The 18,543-nt window shown below is 31.7% G+C and overlaps 1 protein-coding gene across 1 annotated transcript in view; it reads left to right on the top strand.

Annotated features, from left to right (window-relative positions):
• The window catches only part of LOC139491824 (uncharacterized), a 32,914-nt gene extending 14,943 nt beyond the window's left edge, over positions 1–17,971 (top strand). The window contains exons 3-11 of the mRNA XM_071279696.1: positions 420–716; positions 1,342–1,470; positions 2,931–3,575; positions 5,654–5,790; positions 7,361–7,517; positions 9,108–9,293; positions 9,598–9,648; positions 12,146–12,253; positions 13,637–17,971. Coding sequence (XP_071135797.1) covers positions 440–716; positions 1,342–1,470; positions 2,931–3,575; positions 5,654–5,790; positions 7,361–7,517; positions 9,108–9,293; positions 9,598–9,648; positions 12,146–12,253; positions 13,637–16,230 — 4,284 coding nt within the window. The 5' untranslated portion in view covers positions 420–439 and the 3' untranslated portion in view covers positions 16,231–17,971. The remainder of the gene's footprint in view (positions 1–419; positions 717–1,341; positions 1,471–2,930; positions 3,576–5,653; positions 5,791–7,360; positions 7,518–9,107; positions 9,294–9,597; positions 9,649–12,145; positions 12,254–13,636) is intronic.
• The last annotated feature ends 572 nt before the right edge of the window (positions 17,972–18,543 follow it).

Genomic DNA, 18,543 nt, shown 5'->3' with positions numbered 1-18,543 from the left:
CAGTAAATAAGTAGGACAGGAATCATATTAGAATATTAACCAAGTAATACGAAGATTAACTAGTAAAATCCCAATATTAAAGGACATTTTGTGGGAAACAAATCGCAATGCAATAGAAAGATAAACAAAGATGTGGTATGAGTGACTACTAGACACCTCTCTATCCTGGTCACACTTTGTAAAAAATAAACAATTATAGATCAAAATACGGACTTTAACACAGAGCCTTGACTTATATTAAACAGTAAGATATAAAACACCCCAAACATGACTAGTGTAAAACCACTCAAATACGAAAACCAACTGTCTCGTCTATAATTAAAAAACGAGAAACGAGATTATCATATGAACAACAGATTCCTGACCAAAATGTATAAATGTATTTAGAAAAGACCTGAATTTATAAAATAACATTTCAGGTTAAGAGACAAGCTTCGACATGGAGAAAAGTACTCCCGAAAACAACCGTGAACAAACAGAAAAAAATGAGATAATTTTACCACAAATCGCAATCACTGAAAGCAATATTTCGTCAACAGTGGTTACTTCTAGCATCAATAAATCGAATGACAACAACGTGCGACCTGAGATGGATGCAGAAGCTGAAAAAAATCCAAGTGAAAGTAAACCAATAGTTCTTCATCCAAGTGTTCAAAATTTTGAGGAAAAAGGTGCAATACCGAAGAGAAACGTTGGAGAGTCGCTATATAAAAGAGGTATTCGGTTCTATCATAAGCTCAAACAACCATTCGACATTACTAACACAATATCTTATAACAGTGTAAAAGACTCCTAAAAAATTCCAAGCTTATTATTTGCTGTAAAAGACGAGTGTTTCGTTTGAAAGAATTTGGGAATAAAAAATAAACAGTTTAACATCATTTGTATTAAATCTGCTACTTTATAAAGGTACCATATATGACAAATGAGATACTAATTTAACCGAGCTACACATTTTGTTTTCAACGTCTTTCGAATCTTAATCATGATATACAAATAAATAAAAGATACAGGAAAACAAATAATTAAGTTCCGCTTTTTGGTCGATGTGTTGTCTCTATGACACAGTCCCCATTTTTATTCTCAATTTTATAGGAAACTCAATATTTAATATTTTTTTCACTGAATAAATTACATGATATATACAAATTCATCATTGATATGTGTAAACTAGTTTAATGACACTAAATGCTTCCCCTCTGTGGCAGTTTATTGCTTCACTGAAAAGTGACATTCCCCTAACATACAGCAGTTTGTACTGGAATTTTAAAGACAACATTTATACTATCAAAGTTTTTGATGTCACTTAAACGCAATGAACATTATTTTTTTTCTAAATAGAACAAATGGTAGATATGATACGGAAAGGTCGTTCTAAGATAAAAGTTGATACTGACCAAAAGGAACAAGACATTCAAAGCGATTTAAACAATTCCGCATCTCCTTATCCCGACAATGGAAATGAGAAAGGTAACTCAATCAAATTTGAAATCTTATAAAATCCTGTTTTTATATTTTTTAAATAATATTAAAAGAAGAGAAGGGCTAATTTTAGATGCATGCACAAATGTAAAGAGTTTCATTTCTTGTAAAACCAATTATATCTCAAAAACAAGGTCTGGTATGATTGTCAATGAGACAACTATCCATCAAAATTGTAATAAAGTGGGTGATAGCAATTATAGGCCATCATAGTTTTAAGTTCCGTAACTATTGATCGTTGAAAAAGCTTGTTATTCTGAAAAAGAGGAGCGAATATTCATAGATAAACTTAAATAAAGGCAACAGTAGTATACCGCTGTTCAAAACTCATAAATCTATGGACAAAAAACAAAATCGGGGTAACAAACTAAAACTGAAGGAAACGCATTAAATATTAGAGGAGAACAACGACACAACATTAAAATGTAACACACACAGCAACGGACTTAAACAGAACGATAAATACAAGTATACACATAGCATGTGAAGATATACCAACAAAACAAGGAAACAGAAAAATGCTGGCTAACATTCCTGAAAGGTCCAACCCATCGCAAAGGAATGCCAAGTTTAAAACAATACGAAAAAGTAAAACCTTAAATAATGACATCAAAAAAGTGTTTTAGATTGATATTCAAAAGAGGGGCGAAAGATACCAGAGTGACAGTAGTCTGTTGGTATTTATGTATTATTGTCATTTTATTTATTTTCTTTTGTTACATCTTCTGACATCGGACTCGGACTTCTCTTGAAATGAATTTTAATGTGCGTATTGTTTAGTGTTTACTTTTCTACATTGGCTAGAGGTATAGGGGGAGGGTTGAGATCTCATAAACATGTTAAAGCCCGCCGCAATTTTGCGCCTGTCCCATGACAGAAGCCTCTGGTCTTTGTTAGTCTTGTATTATTTTTTTTTAGTTTCTCGTATATAATTTTGAGTTTAGAACGACTTCAATTATCAATGAACTAGTATATATATATATATTTGTTTAGGGGCCAGCTGACGGACGCCTCTGGATGCGGGAATTTCTCGCTGCATTGAAAACCTATTGGTGAACTTCTGTTGTTGTCTGTTCTATGGTCGGGTTGTTGTCTCTTTGACACATTCCCCATTTCCATTTTCATTCTCAATTTTATGAGATAAAAAATAACTTAAATGTTTATGTATTCAATTTGATTTAAAGTAGTTGTTGTTTGTTTATGTAATTTATAAGTGTTTCTCGTTTCTCGTTTTTTTTATATAGATTAGAACGTTGGTTTTACCGTTTGAATGGTTTTACACTAGTAATTTTGGGGCCCTTATAGCTTTTTGTACGGTGTGAACCAAGGCTCCGTGTTGAAGGCCGTATATTGACCTATAATGGTTTACTTTTATAAATTGTTATTTGGATGGAGAGTTGTCTCATTGGCACTCACACCACATTTCATATATCTACTTAATATTGTAGAAGATAAAATTGATGAGGAAATTGACATTTATATACAAAATAGAAAGAAAGAAGAAAAGAACATTATTATCAAAGTTGTGATGAAATATATCTGTGCTTGTTTGAACTCTGATGGAGGTATTGTTAAACTTAAAAATCAGCACTGGAATAAGGCAATTGGCAAAGACCTAGATGACTGGTATAATGATTTGGAAAAACAATTATTTGATGATTCAAGTAAATTTATCCAACTAGAAGGGAAGTACAATGACGAAATTTTATTTTTGCGGATAAGTCCTTTGAATTATGTCTTTTCTGTTGACATGTACCTGTATTTTCCCAGAAATACAGATATTGTTTCAGTAAGGTACAATCAAGCCATTGATATTCTTCGTACACATGACAAATCAGGTTCACTAACTGAACTGCCAGCTGTTGGAGGAGATTTTGAGTATCAAAAGAAGCTGTCAACGCTAAGCGAGAATGATCGGATACAGTTCAAAGAAATAAAAAGTTCCAAGGTTCCTAGCAAATTCAGCAGCATGATAAACAAATACATATCGGCGTTTTGTAATCATAAGGGAGGAAGGATACTTTTTGGTATAGAGGACAGAGAGTTTAAAGTTGTTGGAGTCCAACTAACAGAACTGGACAAAGAATCAATAAGTATGAAATTATATATAAACTAAACAAATATCTACATGTAATCATGAAGTGGCATTTTATTTAAATCAGATTGAGCAATAACTTCTCCCTCATCCAATTGCATTCAGGACCATTATGATTAATACGAATTACAAGCCTTATGAAAGTCATTTATGAATTCTTTATACTAAATCCGTTGAATGTGTACTAATTGATACCTTAACCTGGGAGGGAATGATTAATTGATAAGTTGTTATTGGCTTTCAGTAACTGAAAGTTCTCTAATTTTGAAGTTATGAAGGCCTGGACAGGATATTGGGAGCAAGGGAGAGAGGGGCGGGAGAAGGGAGAGAGAAAAGATTCAAGAAAGTGCTAACAAAAAGTAAAATAACAACAAAAGAACGACTCCGAGGAAATCTAAAAACGGAAAGTCCTTATTCTAACTGCAAAATCAAGCAAATGGCTATATTCCGAATTGGTACAGGCATTTTCTGATGTAGATTATGATGGATTGGACCTCGTTTTATGGCTAGCTAAATCTCTAACTTGTGTGACAGTCGTAGAAAACTCCACAAAATGACATGGTAACGAAAAAGCATTCCGAACCTCGTCACTAATTCATTACGATCTCTTATATATGGAGAAAGACTAAAAACTAACAATTTCCAGGATTTTATGGCCCATGCATGTATAGAGTCACCTGTCACCATCCTTGTTTTTTGTTTTTAGATGAATTTCTTCAAAGTTGACCGATATGCATAGAATTTGTCAGAAAAAGGATGACATTACTTAATATAGAGTAACGCTTGTATTGAAAAAATATGTAACGGAATCTGAATAGTGTTTGCTCATGTTTCTATTTTGTTTTCATTTCCCCTGTCTGGACCAGTGGTTTCGTAAATTTTCTATCAATTTTACTGATTTAGTTTTATTTCCAACAGTTATGTATCTATTATTTTCGAGCTTCTGAGTTCAAGAAATTTCAACTATTTTTTTACAGTTTGCTCTTATAATCTGTTGTTTCACAACTCAGCTGGTCCCTATTTAAAAATGTAAATTTCAGAGAAATGTTGCTTGAATCAAAGGGCGTATTTACAAATTATGAATTGTTTCTTCCTTAAACAGGATATTTCTATCAACAGTGGCTATGTTGCTTAACTGTTAAATTTTCTTATCCACTGAGGGATGACTTGCATGACGTGTAATGCGTGCTTAGAAGGAGAAGTTTATGTGTTATACAACCATTGATTTCCCCTGTTAAATTTGCGCTTTTGAAAAAAGATGGATAATTCATCTTTATGTCAAATGAAAAAAATACATGGTATGAGTTAAGTTTTATCCTTTCCAGTGCTACATGTATAGACAAATTTCACATAACGTTTCATTGCATATACAAAAATAAAATTCTTTTGAAGGGCATGTCATTATCCCTGTTTGTGTTTGTTGCTTTGATTTGTTTCTTTAAAATAGTAGTTCTATTACTGTTATCACTTGCCAGTCAACGCTGAGGTTTTGACCTCGAATCCCGCTCGTGCAGGTGCACTCTACTCACATCTTAATGAACTAGAATTGCCAGTTTTTTTTTATCGAAGATCGGTGGTTTTATCTCGGCACTCTGGCTTCCTCCACTCATAAAAACTTGCCGCCACGAAATAGCCTAAAATTCGCGCTCAAAAGTGGCGTTAAAAGATCAAAAATAAATTCATTAATCAATCGATTTATAAGATTTTTAGTTGAAGCTTACTAAATTTTTGCATATATTTATACAATTCTAGGTATCGTTAAAGAATACAACGTATACAATGTAACATAGTTGAATTTCAAAAATGCCAAAATCGTGTAGTTGTTTAGAAGAATTATGCTTATGAAGTTGGTTAAAATCCCTTGCAAATAATAAGAAATCAATATGCTGTCTTAATTAGAAATACCTAATTTGAACTTCTCTCTTAAAAGAAACAAGGTCAAATATGAACGTTTCATATTTTTTTTTATCGATTTCCAAACGACTTCCGATTAATTGTCCGCAACTGAAATGTTGTCTCCTAGATCTCCTTCTTGCTTTATATGTAGTGACAATATTATTTGTTTTATTTGAAAAGCTAGGATAATGTATGCCAAGATGGACAAAACCATGCAATGGGGCTGTGACAGCAAATCATATGTGTATGGAATTCATTGGAGCATCGATTTCCGACCAGTAAAAATTCCAGACGACATTAAACTCAATATCCCGGAGGTAAGAAAGCTTTACTTATCTCCTTTCAGCCATTTTCATTTTGGTCGTATTATTGGAAGGAGTACGGAATGTAGGCCGTGCACTTAACAGGGTAAATATTCATTTACCAATAACACGTTCTTGTCCTGAATAGGCATGTTTGACAAGTTTATCAATACACTCAGGAACACATTGCTTGCAACAAAAGCAACATGCATATATAAGAAATGATAAATTTAGAAAGCAAAAACAACCCTTTTATTTTTACTTGTAATAAATGGGTTTCATTACTTGTGAGTTAAGTTCAGGATAGTACTAGGAAAGAAATAAAATATGCATGTCCATATATCATTATCAATAAAGTCTTAATATTAAGGACATTCTAGTCGGATTTCATAATTTCTGGTGTATTAGTTATTACTGAAATCATTAAGATATCGCCCATACTTGCCCCAACTTTTAATTGTTCGACATCGGTATGCGATGTAAGCTGCACCAATCGTATAAATTTATTCTCTTTTGTTCTCTTCTTCATCTAGTCGTTTGCTATTTGACAAAAAAGTGACGTTTACAATTTCAGCGAAAGATATCTATGGATAATTTATTTTATGGTGAGTCCGGGTTCTTGTTGAATAATTGAAGTCGTTTACTAACTTCTTCCATAGATATAAAGAAATGGTTTGGAAGTTTTGTTGAAGGACTTTTATTGAATTACAAACAAAATATCGAATCATAAATCCTAAAGATTGTGTAAAAGATATAATTCCTTAAAAAATATGAACTTTTACACTATAGTAAGATCTGTAGATATTGTTGCTACTAACATTGATTTTCTTATTTTTAAACTAAAACCTAAATTGTTCTAGTGTGTATGTCTATACATCTGTTTTCTACATGCTTTTTCTCATTTGTTTCTTTAAACTTGATGTATTAGAGATTTGCATGGTGATATATTTGTACATAGGTATTTGTTCTTGTTGAACTTCGATGTTTCTGTTTGTATTCTCTTTCAGGTACTATTTTTTTTAAACCCAGATTTTTTTTCTTAATCGATATTTGACATTTTTATAGTGGTAAACTACTGTTGTCTCCATCAATGCATTAAAATAAAATAGGTTACGCATGTCAACACTTAATCATGTTAATGTCTCTAATGTCTAATAATACTTATATTTTGGCAAGAAGACCCGCGTTAAACTCCGGTTTTTGGTTCTGTTCATTTCTAAGTTCTCTGAAAAGTGTTATGTGAAGGTGTGTATGTTATTGTAGTCATTTAAATGTCTGTTTTTTCTTCACCTTATATCTTTATTTACCTGTGTTTATGCTTGCCCAATTTTTGATATTATATATGTTCATATGAATAAGAAATGAATAAACTCATCGTCGATAACAGGATTTAAATTTTGACGTGCTTTTCGTCTACAAAAGACTCATCAGTGACGCTCGTATGCATTATGCAAAAGATAAAAACAAACTATTGAGATGACTTCTTCGTTGTAGAAATAAGACATACGGCTTAAGAAAAGACATAGAAACATTTATGTATTCTATAAGTTATTCTTGGAAATCTAAACTTGACTATTTTAAATAGGGAGCGTCACTTGAAGTTATTATTGTGTCGGTGTGTAGATATCCTGGGGGAGTATTCACTGACACACCAAATGCATACTACATCAGGGAAGAAGACAGAACTATCCAACAGTTCACATTCCAAGACTGGAAGACAAAAATGATTTCTTCACACAAAGGTACTTTTTTAACTTTTAGCTTGATAAAATTGAAAAAGGAAATAGGGAATGTGTCAAAGCGACAACAACCCGACCATAGAGCAGACAACAGCCGAAGGCCACCAATAGGCCTTTAATGTAGCGAGAAACTCCCGCACCTTGAGGCGTCCTTCAGCTGGCCCCTTAAAATTATGTATACTAGTACAGTGATAATGGACGTCATACTGAACTCCGAATTATACACAAGAAACTAAAATAAAAAATCTACACATTTTAGAGAACTCATATTGAAGTGTCTTTTAATATCAAACTTACGAGCAGTTTATTTCATTTTATCCTGCAATTGGGTGTCTTACTTTACAGATATCTAGCCCTACAGATGTCGCTATGCTGTATCTGTATACTATACGGATATCGCTGTTGAGCACCGCCCACTGCCGGACTAGTGTTGAATGACCTCAGAATGTGTATTGCAGTCGCATTTTAATGCGAACTAACGATAATTTTTCACATTCTGTTTGTTTGTAGAGCAGTAAGAATTAAACAAATTTTCTGATAACAGACAAGCATGAACAGCGGTATTCTTTACGACGTAAATCATTCATTTTCAAAACTAGAATGTTTACATATATAATAAAATCAATCATGTCGATTTCAGCATGCATGTTTAGTGAATGTCAAATTCAGTTCAAAATTTTAAAGCGTAGGACAAATCGTGCTCTTCTGTTTTAAAATCAACAATGTTTTAATATTTGTTTGTTCTGTTGAAATTAAATGTTATGTTAAAATAGCTAACTATTCACTTCGGGTGATATATTATTGTTGACCATTCGAGATTCTGTTTTTGTAAACCCGTCTTCAGTTGAATGTGTGATTATAATATTAAAACGCGGACATCAATGGAGTTTAAATCGAAAAAAAATAAAATGCAAAAGATGTGAGTTTTTGTATCTTTCAAAGCACAAACAAAAAGAAAACAAAATTGTAAATTTTACCACACCTCCATTTGTTTTTGTTTTTTGAGATCTGTAATTTGCATAGAAATAAACGGCAAAAAAGCTTCAGACATTTTAAAAACTTAACCTTTTTCGAAATAGAAATGTATAGATGGTTAAAAGTACAGCTATCAAATTTTTAAAGTTTTATTTCGAAAAAAGGTTTCTTTTTTTGTAAATTGTCTTAGGGTTTTTTGTGTTTACTTCTTGTCAAATTGCAGACTCAAAGGAAAAACATGGAGATGTGGTAAAAAACAAGTGAGTCAACTATCAGCGAGCAGTACTATTAATTGAATCTAAGCATGTATAGATATTTAAACTCTCAAAAAAGCACACCATGTTGGATTTGTGGATGTTATGTCCAAAGAAAAATATTGGAACTATATTTAAGAAGGAATAACAATTTTTTGATAAAAATGACATTTTTTTTAGGGCAAACTGATGCTATATGTAACTAGATCTAGTTAAAATCTACACAAACAATACCTATTCTTACTAAATCTAACCTATCAATAAACTAACAGCTTTCACCCCTTAAGACAAAATACCTTCTTTGTCTTTCACTCACGTTTTGTTTATAATGGGTAAGTTTTGATGATACATTGTTTTGTTTAAGGTATTCCATTTACCCAAGGATGTGGTGAGATCTTGCAAACGTCAGTAGACAATACGAATAAAACCGTCCACCAAACAAAGAGAGGCGTATTAAATATGACAGAAATACTCAGTGATACAGCCAGTAATGTATCAGTTCTTAAAGATCTTATCGAAAGTGGGAGCTTATCTTCTGATAAACAAAAAAGTAAGAAACTGAAGATAAAGTCAAGAGCTAGCTCTGTACGCCTGTTTTAATGTGAAAAGAGCAATCCAATCTATATTGACTACATTAATGTATATTCGTTTATGTTGGCCATTATTTAATTTGTTGTTCTAAATTGTTTTGGCCATTATTTAATTTGTTTTTTTAAATTGTTTTGGCCATTATTTAATTTGTTGTTTTAAATTGTTTTGGCCATAATTTAATTTGTTGTTTTAAATTGTTTTGCAATTATAGTCTGAAGTTGGAAACTATGAATTAGTTTTCAATGCTCTATTTTTACCTTCAGGATCAAGGGGGACAGAAGTTTTACAAGAAGAAAATTGCGAGATCTTTCAAGGTGTGTGCTCACATTATGATGTTCCTTTTTTTTTTATTTCTATGTATAAAACTAGCAAAATTGAATAAAAAACGAACTCCAAGCAAAATTTAAAACAGAAAGTCCCTTCACAAACTGTAAAACCAAAAGCTCAACTCCTCATATTACCAGAAAACAACTGTCATTTATTTTTGTAGAATTGGTAGCTTAAACCTGCGTTTATACCTTCCTAAACCTCTCACCGGTATGCTTGTCTCATATTATATGTTAAAGGCATTTATCTAGGTTTATGCATTTGTAAAATGTACGAAAACGTGATGCATTTTCCAAATAACATTTAAAATTCAGACATTTCCCAAATTTACATGCCTGTAAGATTCATATTGTTTTTAACAGAAAAAATGTTACACAGCTACTTTAGCATGGGTACTATTTCTGTAGCAAACATCTGTAGTACTGGAAACTTACTTTTAATATTCAGTACTATGTTGTTGCTTCAAACTTATTGTATATATGAGCATATATGTACCTGAACTTGATTTGAATTGGAAATTTAAGTTTTATAGAATTTTAGTACACTGTTACATATTCAGCATTTCGAATTTTTTGAAATTATGATTGTCAAACATCGAATATTGTTATCACGTTTGGAATTATTTCTGCACCAAAATTTTAATTACAAATCAAGTACTGTAAAAAACAGGTACCTAAATTTTACAATAATTTTAAAGTATAGAAATAGTAACAAATAATAAAATTATAAATTTCCAGTACTACAGATTTTTAATACAGAAATATAAGCTATGTAAAATTAGCAGTGTACATATAAGTAGAAATTTCTGTTTTAAAGCTTTTTTGTTTAGAATCGTTTGTTAATTATTGCAAAGAACAGTCCTTTGACTATCATTATTTATCCGATAAACAAAATAAGCACGTACGCGTAAGACATTTAAAAAAGGAACTGATTATACATGTATATATATGTAGGACTCTAAAGTGCGATGGTACTCTAAAGTGCGATGGTCACGCTAAAGTGCAGTGGTCTACGCTAAAGTACGATGCCATCATGGTTTATCACGCTAAAGTGCGATGGTTGTTTGTTTGCTAAAGTACGATGGAATATCACGCTAAAGTGCGATGAACCAAAAGGGTAAAGTTAAAGGGCTTAAAACGTTAAAGAACATGGATGTTTATAAATAGTCTTTTTTGCAAAAACTAGTATGCCAAGTTTTATAACATATAGGACAGCCTTTATGATGTATAAGTAGACTTAAGTGATTGCCTTTGAATTTAAACTCGAGAATTTAAAAGACCGACCGAGTGAAATTGTTAAAATGGTAATTTAGGTGTGACAAAAATCTATATATCCTGTGTGTGATTGTTTTATTTTTAAATTCGGGCGTGTCAATTTTTTTTAAAGTTAGCGTAGCTTGCAGTTCACATGTAGTCTATTTCTTATGTGAGCATCTCCCCTTAAAGTCGTCATCGTAAATTACAAATACAAAATTCGTTCATTGTGTAACATTCATTTATTAAAATCTTAATCTAAATGGGAGAGAAAATCAATGCTATTCGAGCTTTCCCCTTTTTCGCAGCGAGTACAGGTTGTATTTTCCTACAATGTACAAAATTATGTTTTAGCGAACAATTTATGATTTACGCATGAAAACATGTACCTTTATTTTACCGACTTTAATTTTCAATAAAATCGACAATATTGTAACGGAGACCGCAAAGTAAACTGCAACATACACAATGATTACAATGTATCCTTAGCTTCTTATAGAAACAAGATAAAGGATACGTATGCGTATACTTTTGTATCTGTATAGTAAAATGGTCGACTGCAGGATAAAAGTACTTCTTCCAGCACTCGGAAAAAACCCCAACATTTGCCTCAGCCAACAAAGCACAGTAAGGTTTACATTAAGTAAGTCATGGACATTTGGTTTAAAATTGTTAATCAAATATACTACATTTAGCTTTCGGCATGTTCATTTTTTTTTGTATAAACGACTGTTCACGTCATAATCCATAGTAAGTTTATTATGTCTATACTTTCGCAGACCATCGCACTTTAGCGAAGACCATCGTACTTTAGCGTGACTATCGTACTTTAGCGTCCCCATCGCACTTTAGAGTCTTACATATATAATTTCCTAATTTCTATTTGAAGAATACACTTATATTAAAAGTGATTATTTTGATTGCAAGATATCGTTTTTTGGGTGACATGCATCTAAATACTATCCTTTTCGACAATTTACTTGAACTGTATAAAATATCAACACTATATCTCCATTGGAAATATTCAATAGTTGCTGATCATCATTTAATAAAAAATAAGTTATGACGTTATCATTAAAAAGCATTATATCAATATTTTTTAATAAGAAATACGAATGTTTACAATTTAACATCATCATTTAAATGATTAGCTACAGGAATGGTAAACTTAGGTAGTCTGATATTCAGTAAACACAATTAATGACCAATGATTTGCTTGAATTGTTTTCAGTACCTAGTAATCTGTTTGAACACCATGTAACACACAATTACAAGCGTACAAGAAATGATACAATCCTACAGAACATGCTGGAAAATCACAATTGTGTAACAGTTAAAGGTATTACTTATTATTGACTCATGGCAATTTTCATATTTTGAGCTGGGCATCGTTTCCATATCAGTTACCACTTGTTTATTCAGTTTTTGTGCTAATAGCTTGTTAGAATGCTGCAAGAATTACAACCAAATCTTAACGATTTGCAGTTTTGCTTATGATTCAAGGTACAACTGGAAATGGGTTTAGGGTAAAATGTCGACAACAGAACAAAAAAATATAAACCAAATAGACATAAACACGTCAACATAATTATGATAAGAAACATATTTTTTCAAAATGCATTATAATCAGCAATACTTTTCCTAAAGTACTACAGTTTATTGATATTCTAATTCAAATTTGTTTTATACGGTTTTTACATAAGTTTATGCTTATTACACATTTGTTACGTTCAGGTTTATTTTTTGCTTATTTATTCACAACCCTTGAATTTCTTTTCCATTTTCGAAACAAATAAGCTCATCTTTTGAAATATCTATACCGTAAGCCTGTTACTAGTATTACGTGCTATTATGCATTGACCTTAATTATGCTACACATTCAAAGGAAACAAAATCGGTTTTGTCAACAAGTGAAAAAAACCCAATACAAATTCTATTTAAAATCAAATACTCGTACCATACATAAATGTGTATGACAACTCTTACACACTAACATTGCTTATGAATTTAAAAAAAAAAAATGGTATCGATCGGAATATGTTCAAACAAATTGCCTGATAATTTTTTTTAGGAATAATTGAAAACCTATTTGAAAGAGATTTTCGGACTTGTTTGTTGTTCAAACAACGTGTTTTCCGTCTGTACGCCCTACAGTGGGTTTACGTTCTTTTACTTTTTAGTTGTCCTAAACCAAATAGTAACTTTTACAAATGCATATAACCACAAAATACAGATTATTTCAGAATTTTGAAGGCGTCACTATTTAAGTTCTAGAGTTATACCGCTTTACAAATGGAAACAATTCTGAATATTTCGTTGTTTCCGTGCTCAAACTTCAGTTTACCTCAGCCAAGTGTTATGACCCTTATACAAAATGCTTATTACAACAGAATACAGATCAATAATCAACTTTGGTGTTGTTGCTTTAACCGTTATAGAGTTATGCCCTGACGAAATGGAAAAAATGCTGAAGTTTCTGTTCTCTTACTTAAGTTGCCTCAACCAAATGTTATGATACTTTAGACAATTGTTAACACCACAAATTTATATCATAGGGAACAAATACAAACTAAGATATATTCACTTTTACCGTTCTTTAAAACTGTCCCTTTATAACTTTAGTTGGTGAGCAAGCGGTGGCATTATATGTGTTCTATGGAAACATTCCCAATTTATTTTTTCTTCTTTGAATTTTAATCATTATTGCGTTTTTTTGTTTTAGGATACATAGGTACGGGAAAGTCACAATTAGCTCTAAATTATGGACTTTCTATGAAAAAGGATAACAATTTGGTTTGGAAGTTTGACTGTAGCAACATTCGAGAGCTATGGCGATCAACGGCTTATCTCTTGAAAGAACTTCAATATAAAATTAAAGACACAGGAAATAAAAAAGATGACATCCTTTCCATGGCAAAAACTATCAATGAATGTATTGAGAAAAACCACAGAAGATTGCATATCTTTATATTTGAAGACGTAGTTGGTGACTCCAGAAATACAATTGAGACTTTTATTAATGTATATTTGGCAAAAAGAGGTAACATGAAAGTTATAGCTACTTCATCTTTATCGGTGACTGAGATTGAATTGGAAATTGTTGGCTTTTCTGAGGAAGAAGCAATAGAATTTATCGGCGCTATAAAGGCAAGCGATGCTGAACGAGAAGAACTCGTCAAAACATTCAGCTGCAATCCTTTAGGTCTGAAAATTGCTTTAAGATACATTAAACATTGCCAAATATCAGTCGGAGCATTTCTTGGCAAACTAAGTTTACCAAAAGGTGCATTAGAAATAGAAAATTCCCAAGCTATTTCCCAGCGATGCGAACTAAAACCACTGTTCCAGTCATTGCATCTTATTCTTAGTGACATTCACAAAACAAATCCAAGCATATTACAACGAATATTATTGATGCAATTTCTTGGTTCGGACAATATACCCGTTATTATGCTAGAAAACGTTCATCTAAATTTTGGATCTTCGATATTAAAAGAGGGAGGAATATGTAACAGCTCCTCTGACACTATAGATGATGTCATTTCCACACTGAAGCAATATTCCTTTGCTAGGGTCAGTGGAATAGACGACACAAGAATTCTGCATACACACAGTGCTATATTATTGGCAATTAAAAACTACACTTATGAAACTGTTGAATCAAATTATACAAATGTTGCAGACATATTAAAAGCACTTCTTTGGACAGTGGTATGTTTAATGCAAAAGGACAATAGAATGAAAGAGGATTTAGCGAGACACACCGACTTGTTACCATATGCTGAGTCTATTTTAAACCATACACATACATTATTAGGGAATATCGAAGAGGCTAAAACCAAACTGTTTATGGACATTTCATTTTCTTTACCACTTCTCTATGTAAGTGACATTGTCGGATATACGTACGACTCCAATGAAATGTTCCATTTTGGAGAAGCTTATTTCAAAATTGCAGAATCATACTTTATGAAAATGATGGAGTTGAGTATTCCTTTAACTTGTCCTGCAGCTGAAGATATACAGATTAAAGCTATACAAACGACTCCTCAACTATATCGAAAAATGATCAATATTTACAAACAAAATAAAAATATGCTCAATACTGTTGGTCAATGGTATATTTTAAACAGATGCAGACCAGAAGAGGAATTGAAAATGATAAAGAACAGATTGCAGAGAGCAGGGACATCGTTTATTGGAAAATTGAGAAATGAACAAGATTTAAATTTACTTCAAGAAAATGAATTAGCAGTTCCAAAAGAGAAGATAGGTCTCTTTTTCTTTTTTGAAGTAGCTATTTCATTCTTGTATAGCTACGGACGAAGAGTGTTTTATACAATGCCACTAGACAGTAGACATAACAGTTACATTCTGCATATTGCCGATCATCTTAGTAATATAGTGCATGAAATATACCCTAAATGGAAAATGGTGCATCATTTACTTACAAAAAGAAGTGGAACAATTCAACTAGCGTTGCTCGAAAAATCACACATGCCGCAAATTGACCTGGAAAATTTCCAATTAATAGCAAACAAATGCTTACTTGCTTTAGAAGAAAAAAACACTTATTTCCTTTTTGGAATTGTTTTTCTAGAAACTGAACACGATAAATTTAACAAAGTCACTTGGTTAAAGCAGCTCATAAGATGTTACAAAATTATGCTTAGGAAAGCTAAAGATGAAACAAAAGGAAAAGAAATTACACATCAGGGCCAGGAATATGTCAATCATCTTGAAACATTAATCAAAGCGTTTGAACATACATCAGCTTTCCCTAGTTTATTACTTTGTATTGGAGAGTTTTATCAATGCATACGAGATTTTCAAAGTGCCAAAACCACATTCAAAAAGTTATTTCCAAAACTTACACAAGCAGAGCAGAAAGTGAAAACTCGAAAGCATGACAGAAAATCTTATATTTATTATCTCCAATGTTTGCTTTTAGAACCAAAGGACACAAGATCAGAACAATTAGAAAGTGAAGCATGTAAAGAAATCGAAATGTTGGTCCCAGTGTGTTACAAATATTTGATTAATCACAAAGAGCTAGATGAACTTGAGGCACTGTTGTTTATGTCCGAGCAAGATAGTTTAATGAAACATGAACAAAGGGCATGTTTTGTGTATTTGAATAGCCGCTTATCGCATCTACAGTACGGCAGTTTGAATGAAGATGTCTATAATCAGCATGTGATGGAAATAACCGAACTTTTAGACAAGTATTCGAAAATGCCATTGAATCATACAGAGTCTGGACTAGAAGATATGGAAATCAAGTTGAGTGATTTGAGGAAAAAGCATAATTCATAAACCTTTACAAAGTCTCTTGACTCATAAATTGGTGCATTTTAACTTGTCCATCCTATGTATGCTAATGCCATTAGATGCTTTTAATTTTAGAAACTGATACGCTAGACATTGCTATTATTATATTTAAAGTACTGTTCATATCATATATTGTAAACATACACATCCAAAGTTCACGTTATAAAACACATATATAATTCTGTTGACGCATTGTTAATAATCATTCAGATTAGGAAAAAAAACATAATGTTATTGTCTTTGTCTTTGCTGAAATTGTTTGGTAGATGCTTAAATCAATTTAAACTGTTATTCTGCTATAGTTATCTTTGTGATTAAGAAGACAAACCTTTGAAGAAATAAACCTACAAAAGACGAAAGGGGTAAATCAATGTTCAAATCTCGTTAATCAAACAAAAAGAGACAACAAAGTTAACATCCACAAATTAACTCATTCGCATTGACTCAGAAAGAAGCGACAATGTATCATCCCGATTCAAACTTTTGAATTTTTGCATGAATTTCGAAACATCAACTCCCTTTAATACTTCCAATTAATGATTTTTATGGTTTATTTTAATGCTTTAACTTCGAATCAGATTCTTCGATTTACAGATGTTTGTTTTTAAGAAAAGAAAACACATCCTTATTTGTTTTTTTTTTGTAAAATAAAGGAGTAAGTCCGAATATTAAGTTCAATGGTTTATTGTTTCAAGAATTTTTAACTGTGCTGATGACAGAAAATTAATTTTTAGTCACATTTCTATTTGTAAACGTTGATTTTGTTTTCATTCCTAAAAGCCCAAAACAAAGAGATCTTTGTTCAATTTTACAACGTTATATAGATTTCACACTTATTATAGTAGAATAAATAAAGATCCAATGCTTTGACTATTTTAAAATGCTAAATAGTAAACTAAGATATGTAATATGTTATAACAAATTTATGCTGACGGATCTTGATTGTCGGCGTATACACTCTTATAGATACTCTATATACCTGTTTGATTCTATATGCCATAGCTGTTTGTTTTAATGATTATAACACAATGTTGACTGCTGTACCTTAATATTTTACATGTTTCCCAATTATGTATCTTTAGTTTGCTCGCACATTGTTATAGTTTACGATAATAGAATTCCACTCGGCTGTCATACAAGAGAGAGGTTTAGCTACCTAGAAATTCGGTTTTATCCAAAATTCCCAAATAGGTAATGCCTGTACGTAGTCAAGACTATGTTTGAGCTTTTGATTTAGCAATTGTTAAGGGACTTTCCGTTTTGAATTTCTATGGGAGTTCGGTAGTCAGGTAGTTTTGTTATTTTACTATTTCCATTCCTAAACATTAAAGTAAATTTTCCGTTTTTCATTAATTTATCGTGGGAAATCAAAATGATTGCTATAGGTGACATATTGAAAAGACATAAGCTATATCTAGTAATTTTATTAGCATTTTTTTTTTTTTTCAATTTGTTTTGATCTGGGACAAATGAAATAGAAATAGGGGTCATTTTAAGGCTGTATAGAACAAACTACTTTACGGTCAACTCACCTTTAAGAAATCCATTATCCACGTTGTTTCATTTCTTTTTCATTTTATGTCTCCATTTTGATAAAGTATATGATGTTATCCACATGAATTAGATTTTGTTCGATGATTGGTTATTTCTATGTAATGGAGATGACTTTCTATATTTACAAACTTTTGGACAATAAAATATGTTTCAATACTTGTATCAATAAAAATATTATGAAAAAAGTATATTGATAAATTATAGCATTAAAGATTAAGTACACAAGTACAAAAAAGATATATAGGAGATACAGACGCGTCATTCAAGGTTATTGTTAACAAATCCAGCCGTCATCGTACGACATAAAAGTAAGTTCCGATAAACAACAGTATACACCATAGGTTAAAACCGAGCTTCACTGGAATTCGAGGCACTAGAATGATTAGGTTGAACGTTTTTCCAGTATAATGAATCTACGGTAAAAAAAAGAAATGAATGCAGAACTACAGTCACAAAGACTTAAAAGACCTTTCTCATTCATTGACCTTCATTACAATTCTCAGTTGATGTAAATATTTTGTCTTACACATATTTTATGATTTCAATTCAAAATTCCATATACACTAAAATCTCTTTCATATTAGTGTTATACAAATATATTTATTTGTGCAGTTTTGAAAAATGTAAAAACGACGTTTTAAACTGCACGAATACACGTAACAACAGTTGTTTTTATTTTGGTTGCTTTGACTTCAAGTCGTATATTGTGGCTAATCTCTTTTTATTAAAGGATTTCATTCGTAT

Source organism: Mytilus edulis, chromosome 10, assembly GCF_963676685.1.
Source record: "Mytilus edulis chromosome 10, xbMytEdul2.2, whole genome shotgun sequence".
In the NCBI taxonomy this organism is placed as follows: Eukaryota; Metazoa; Mollusca; class Bivalvia; order Mytilida; family Mytilidae; genus Mytilus; species Mytilus edulis.
The sequence above is the reverse complement of the archived record's forward strand: the minus strand, read 5'-3'. Positions and strand labels throughout refer to the sequence as shown.